Source organism: Populus trichocarpa, chromosome 1 (assembly GCF_000002775.5).
Source record: "Populus trichocarpa isolate Nisqually-1 chromosome 1, P.trichocarpa_v4.1, whole genome shotgun sequence".
NCBI lineage: Eukaryota > Viridiplantae > Streptophyta > Magnoliopsida > Malpighiales > Salicaceae > Populus > Populus trichocarpa.
Genome location: NC_037285.2, coordinates 44504563 through 44511651, shown reverse-complemented (window position 1 = coordinate 44511651; position 7089 = coordinate 44504563). Strand labels below are relative to the sequence as shown.

The window sequence follows — 7089 nt, the reverse complement described above, 5'->3', positions numbered from 1 at the left end:
GAGTTTGTGAAATAAAACTTGCAGGGAGCAAAATCTGATATAAAACAATAACGAAGACCAAGTCCAACTAAGCTTGTTTCAAACTTCAAAGGCAGATTCTCATGAATTCTAACAAAGACTCAAGACAAGTCCTTCAAGCTTTGTAATTGGACTCTGTCAAAAGCTTTATATCAAGTCCAGTTACACGACCATTCCATTCTATTCTGTACTACAGCCATTTTCCTTTACCAAAGGTGTTGCAACAACCATCTACCTCCCTTGTAGCTCCGCTACCATGTAAAAATAGCGAGACTTAAGTCACACTAACCCAAGACCATAAACAACTACGTGAAGAAAAATAAGCTGACTAAATAAGAGAATGATTCTTTTATTATGCAGAATTTTTACAAAGAACGAACACACATTCTCACAACACACAAAAGAGGCTAGAAGATAAATACACTTGGAGAGGAAACCAGAACAACTCATCCAGATAAGAACTCTTAAGAGAACCAAAAGACACTTCGACTAAACATAGGAAACTAAGGTCCAGGGATGTGCCTGGTTGTGCTTGCTTGGTGATTTGAAATGACCATGCCTGCATGAAAACTTCCAGCTTTCTGAAGCCTTTCTACCTCCTTGAGAATTTTCCCAACTTTCCTGCCAAGTTTATACTGCCGCAAGCATGTGCACAGATTTGTTTTATTGGCCATCATACCTTCCTGCATTGAATTTACTTCAAGTATTGCCTTTTCAATTCTTTGCAGCCACTCATTTAACTTTTTTGTTGCTATTTTATCATTTCGATCAGCCAACTCAAGCTCATGTTTCAGTCTTTTCCTCTGATCAGGTAGATTATCCATTTATTTCTCGAAGGTGTTAACATTTGATTGGAATCTAACAGTATTGTAAATGTAAGAGAAGACAGAGCCGTTTAGAAGGCGGCCAGTTTCCAACTATAGTGAACTCACAATCGAAGCAACACCATGGCAAAACTTTTGGTGAACAGGATGCCAAATCCTTGAGGAAAAAAAATAAAAAATTCGAAGGCAAGGAACTACTGAAACTACAAAAGTGTATATGGGATTAATGATCTTAATTTTGAAGGTAGACCACTGTGACCAAGACTTTTTTTTTTCTTTGGGCTGTATGCTGAATTGGTCAATGTTATGATATGGCATAGACTAATGAAGAAGATAAGCAGAAATTCCATATGCAGAGAATATTTGAAGGCAATGTTTACTGAAGGCAATTTCATTATTTATCTTTCTACTTCTTACAGCATTAGTTTCTCTTCAGGGTTTCGCAACAGAAGGCTGCCCACTTTCTTTATCTTGCAGCTTCTTACACGAAAAAATTGAGAAACGAAGAAGGAAGAAAAGGGAAAAGAATATTTGACAGCCACACAACGAACCCTTTTTTGGTGGAGGGGAGTATTGAACTTCACATCAAGATTGCTTACCAACTTCTCTCGGGTGTTTCTGGTTCTTCAGCCCTATAAACATTAAGAATAATCCAAAATGTAGTTAGGAGAAGGATAATTAGGAAACAACATTCTTCTTAAAGATACTACAACAATCTATAATCAGCAAAAATAGTTTCAGAACAAGAAACAAGGAAAAAAGCTGTTTCAGATGTAAAATGATCGACCTCTCTTCTTTTCCGAGTGATGTTGAGACTGCACATGCTTGGAATCGTCGCTGAACAAGCGATTTAATCTCATAATCTTGCCATGTGATATTATTCCACCATTCCAGCTCTCCTCTTATTTCTTTAATAGCTGCAGCGTTGTAGGCTGTGATAGGAAGCTTCACCAACAATGAGCAGTTGCTCACCCCAATCCTCTCCAGAACCGGCAAATGTACTGTTCTTGTGCAGACACCCTTCAGATTGACCATATCCCACATTTCTATTATTTTTAACTTTGGAAGCTCTGAATTAGACGCAGATCCAGCTATAAGACGTTTGATCCTTCTGCATTCACCTACCTTAATCTCTTCAAGGTTTTTTAGCTGTCGAAGAAAAGAAAAGGATATCAGCTGCTTCTCCAGTCTTCCGCAATCTACCACTTCTAAAGTCTTCAACATGCCGAGGCAGCCTCTTTTAGGGACAATTCCTTCCAAAATAGCTGACAGATTTTTCAAGCGTCTAAGTTTCAAATGCTCCAAATTAGGTAACATGCTTCTCAGGATAGTCTCCCCATTAATCAAACTTGTGATCCAATCACAACTTGATATCGTCAGAGACTTTAAGCCTGATAGGCCATGCAGATTATGCCTGACAACTACTTCAGATAAATTATCCATGCCTCCACAATTTACAAGGTCCAGTGCACTTGCATTGCAGAATAATCCTTCGAGCCCTCCTGTCATCAGATCAACCCCTCTAAGAATGACCCTCTTCTCATCATGTTGAGTAGGCAGATAATTTGAATGACAGCTCCTTGGACTAATCCTTATGTTGAACTTCCTCAAACGTTTCAACCAGTCACTTTCTAGGGTAAGGCAATTGGCAGAGTCTAGCCTCAGGTGAAGAACTGAAAGTTTCTGCAACGATAGTAACTCGTCAAATGCTGCTCTTGGTTCTCCTACGTTACCCATAGCATCCCATTTATATGCACTGGAAGACATGTCCAAGGCCTCAAGGCTAGATAATCCCCGAAGTGTTCCAGTTTCGATGTTTTCTAAGTAAAGGGTGTGAGACAAGTTCAAATATCTGAGATTACCAAGCATACCCCTTTTCCAGGGTAGTTCTCGCAGCCGTGTGCCAGAGAGATCAAGCATTTGGAGTTCGCAAAGATCTCCAAAAAGGGGTAGTTTTTCTAGATAACAACAGTCTCTTACAAGAAAGGCCCTGAGCTGGACTAGATGAAGTAGGGTAGAAGGCAATGATTTAATTAGAGTGCCACTTAAATTCAGGACTCTAAGTGCTCTTACTTCTCGAAATAAGTTATCAGGTATTTTCTCTAGAGGATTACCCTGGAGAAGTAACACGGTCATCCTGGAGCATCTAAACAGTTGGCTAGGAATCCTTGTAATGTTGCAGTTCATAAATGAAATCCTTGTGAGAGATTTCTGCAACTTCTGTGGTATGACAGACACTGAAGTACCTGCTTGGCAAAAGAATCCTGTTTCTATTGAAATCCATATGGCCATATCCCTCGCCAAACCATGCATCCTTACAGTTCCAACGCCTTCACCTTGTTCTAGCATGCAAGAATCCTTCAAATTTTCAATCAAAGAAATCCCATAATTGAATGACTGCTCAAGAGTTTGGTGGTCATCAATTAAGCCATCAGCAATCCAGCATTGTATCAGTTCATTTGCTTCAATTGAAAAGTTTTCGGGGTATAAAGAGCAGTACAAAAAGCACCACCGATGAATCTTACTTGGTAACGAGATGTAACTCAGATTCAATGGCAGATAAACTTCTTCCATAACACTTCTGACATGAAGCGTTGAATGTTGCAATTGGCAAAGCACGTTCTCCCAGAGCTCAGTCATGTTTTTGTTCCTCATCGAACTCCCCATGGTCTTGATTGCCAATGGCAACCCACAACATCTTCTAGCTATTGCTCTTGCTAGAGGATTTATTACTTCCAACTCAACCACATCTCCTGCGCTTTCTGCAAACAAATTCCAAGCTGCTGCTTCATTCAAAACATCCATTTTGATGTTTACAGTGGTCATCATTCCCCTGCACACATCAAGATTTCTTGTTGTCAATAGTATCTTGCACTCGGCATGTTCATCATCTTGTGGAATACCCACAATGTCCAGATCAAGTTTCTCCCAGACATCATCAAGAATGAGAAGAAACCTCGTCTTCATCAAAGTTTCATGCAGTTTTATAGCTCTTCCTTCTGTGCTCTCTCCAACGTCAAATTCTAAATTCAATCTCTCAGCAATTCGAGATTGAACCCTTCTCAAGTCCAAGTCCTTCGAAACTGTGACCCAAATGACTACGTCGAATGACTGCATCAAGGGAGGGGACTCAAGAAGGTTATTGAAGTTTTTTACTAGTGTAGTCTTTCCGATTCCCCCCATCCCCCATACAGCAATCCTTTTGATGGCACCATCATTCAAGCATCGCAGAAGCTCCTCTAACATTTCTTCTGCTGCTTTCTGACCTGCAAGAGATGGTGCTGTCATATTTTCCACTGGTTTTATTGGAGGCTTTCTGTCAAGCACCATGATATGCAAAGTGCATGAATCAATAAGAAGTTGTTTCACCTCTCCACACTTCTTTTTCGCCGTTTTTCTGAGTCGAAGACCGGAATGCATACAACAGTCTAGATTGCTTCCGCAGACACAAGAATTGCCAGCATCCTCCATCATCAACTGCACATCATGCTCAATTTCCTCCACCCTTTTTATCCAATTCAAAGCTTGCGATGTTGGATTCTTCCCTTCTGTTATGGCTAGCCTAATATCTTCTTCTAACTCGTTCTTTCGGCTAATGAGTTTTTGTATTTCACTCTGCAGTGATTTCATATTACCATGGAGACTTACAAGGGTGGAAATCTTTCTAAAAAGAAAGATGGACATACATTGAGTAACTTCAGCAACAAATGCACCCACGATTTCCATGGCAAGTAAGGATAGGTCCAAGAGCTGAAGATGAAAAGACTACTTATAGGCTTGTGGCCAAGACAAAACCAAAGGGTTTGGTTAAGACAACAAGAACAAGGTTTACTCGAGCTTGTCACCACCTTATAACATTCCAAAAGAAGAAATTTCCACAAGCAGTTCTCTTCCGGCTTCGTTGAGTTCGTTACATGGTTATTAGCTACCAAATAAAGAAATCTTTGGAGTATTCATCCTCTGCAGGAAACACTCATATAAACTTTTTGTACTGACATGGACCAACCTAGATGCAGTGGTCTAGGCGCAGGTATCTTTTAAAATCCCTGACTGCTCATCAGCACCAGAGATTGGTCAGCATGCTAGTTCCTAGATTATTATATTGTAAATATATCAATGCATATCCCAAGAAATCAGATTGCTTGTGAATAGCATATTTGTCATTTTTAAGTGTTTCCCTGTATAGATAGCAAGCAATTCGCTGCGGCCAAGACAATTTTTTCTGCAGCGTAAAAAATAAAATTCAAGTGTTATTATTAGATTTTAGAGAATAATAAAAAAAAATTCATAACTCGATATCATAGGGAAAAAGCTAAAAAATAATGATAGTCAATTCACTAGAATTAAAATATAGAAGAATGAAATCAGAAAAAAAATTAATGAAAAAAAAATAAAATACTAACAAAACCAAGTGAGGTTGTCAAAATCCACGAGTAGAACCAAACGGGTCATCATTATTTGATAAGTGGCTTGCGCAATGCTGCGGACCTATAATTTTTTATCGTAGAAAAGATATCGAGACAATGTAATTATTTTTATAAAAAGAACAAAATTCAAGGTTATGATCATTGATTCAAAATCTAAAAATATTAAAGAGCAATGAAAAAAATGATCGAGCCAAACCTAGTGAACTTGCTGAATCCATGACTTGAGACATGATACTAGGATAACTTAATATAAAAAAAGGTAAATAAATAAAGAATACTAATTTCAAAAAAGAAAATTAAAAAAACAAAATTCCATCATATATTGCCTCAAATTAAATGCTAGGGATGCAATCAATAAATTAAATTTAATAAAAAACCAAAATAGGGCCAATCATATTTTTCACCAGAGAAAAAATATCAAAATGATGCAAATCTTGTAAACCCGGGTTAAACTCTCAAACTCGCTATCTATTAAATTCTTGACCCGGGCTCAACACCTAAAACAATTAAACGTTTGATGATGAAATCAATCAATTCAATTCAATTCAAAAACAAAATTTCTTTAGAAATTGAATCTAAATTTAAGAAAGACCAAAAAAACTAAAAGTAAAGTGACCTATGTTATTTTAAAATTGACCACGAAAATCTCATAAAAAACGAATAAAAAAAATAACATAATGGTAAAGGATGAAAAAAAAAGGTTTAAAAAAGCTAAAAAACCATGGAAACCCATGTCTGTGTCAACTTTGTAAATCAGAGTCAGTCTTTTAAGCTTACAAACTTTTAAATTCTAGATTCAGACTAAACTAAGAAGCTTAACATCAATCCAATTAAATGTTGGAGGATAAAAAAAAAACAATCTAAAAAAAATCTTGCAAGGTAAAAAAATACAATAATAAAAAAGAGATTAGATTTGACAGGATAAAAAACAAAAAGAATGATGAAATTGCCAAAAAAATTACAAAAACCATCTAAAAAAATAGCAATAAAAAGAACAGGAACAAAATCTGATAGGTAAAAATATCTATTGGGGGTGAATTTAAAAAATATCTTAATTTAATAAAGAGAACAACGATGAAATTGAAAAATCCCTTTAATTCCACAATTTTTTTAAAAATTTAAAAACTATAATAAAGAGAATACATATGAAATCTTAAGTATAACAAATTTTAGGGGTTGATTTGATTTTTTTAAGGCCAACACAAAAATCAAGTAGGAGAGAATGAAAAATAAAAAAAACAAAAGGCTACATGCACCATTTTGGCCACCATCAAGCTAGACGCGCTATTTATTCGTGGAGGGAACGCTGAGATGCTTGACTATCCCACACCCAGGATAACCCTGCGCAAAGAAAGGTAGAAACAATGACAACACTCAAGGGTCACTAATTTAATGACAAAGGATAAAACTGAGTAAAAAATCAATTTTTAAAAAAACCAAGTCAACCCATATTAACCCGACCAACCTGCGACTTGAGATATGAGATGTGAATAACCCCATAAAAAGAAAAGCTGAACAAATCACAAATCTCATAGCCCAGTAAGTCAATGCCAAATGATAAAAATAAAAAAACAAATTCTAAAAAGGATTTAAAAAAATACTAATCTCGAACTAGGTAAATCATTGAAACTGGTGAACCGAGTCATGAGAATGGGACAACCTTGTAAAAGGCAGAAATAATCATACAACAAAATCCTTAATTATATATATAAAAAAACAATGGAGACCAAATCTTGCACTGAAAATAATTGAAAGAAACTAACCAGGGACTAAATTGAAAACAAAATAAATGAAGAAAAGGATAGAAAAAGAGTAATGAA

General features: G+C 36.5%; 1 protein-coding gene across 1 annotated transcript; it reads right to left on the bottom strand.

Moving 5' to 3' along the window:
• Positions 1 to 1204: 1204 nt before the first annotated feature.
• On the bottom strand, positions 1205 to 4961 carry LOC18095893 (disease resistance protein At4g27190). The gene is made up of 2 exons (XM_006370552.3): positions 1630 to 4961; positions 1205 to 1474 (listed from the first exon to the last, which is right to left on the bottom strand). Exons 1-2 carry the CDS (start codon positions 4566 to 4568, stop codon positions 1438 to 1440), a joined length of 2976 nt encoding a protein of 991 aa, XP_006370614.1. The 5' UTR covers positions 4569 to 4961; the 3' UTR covers positions 1205 to 1437.
• Positions 4962 to 7089: the final 2128 nt, after the last annotated feature.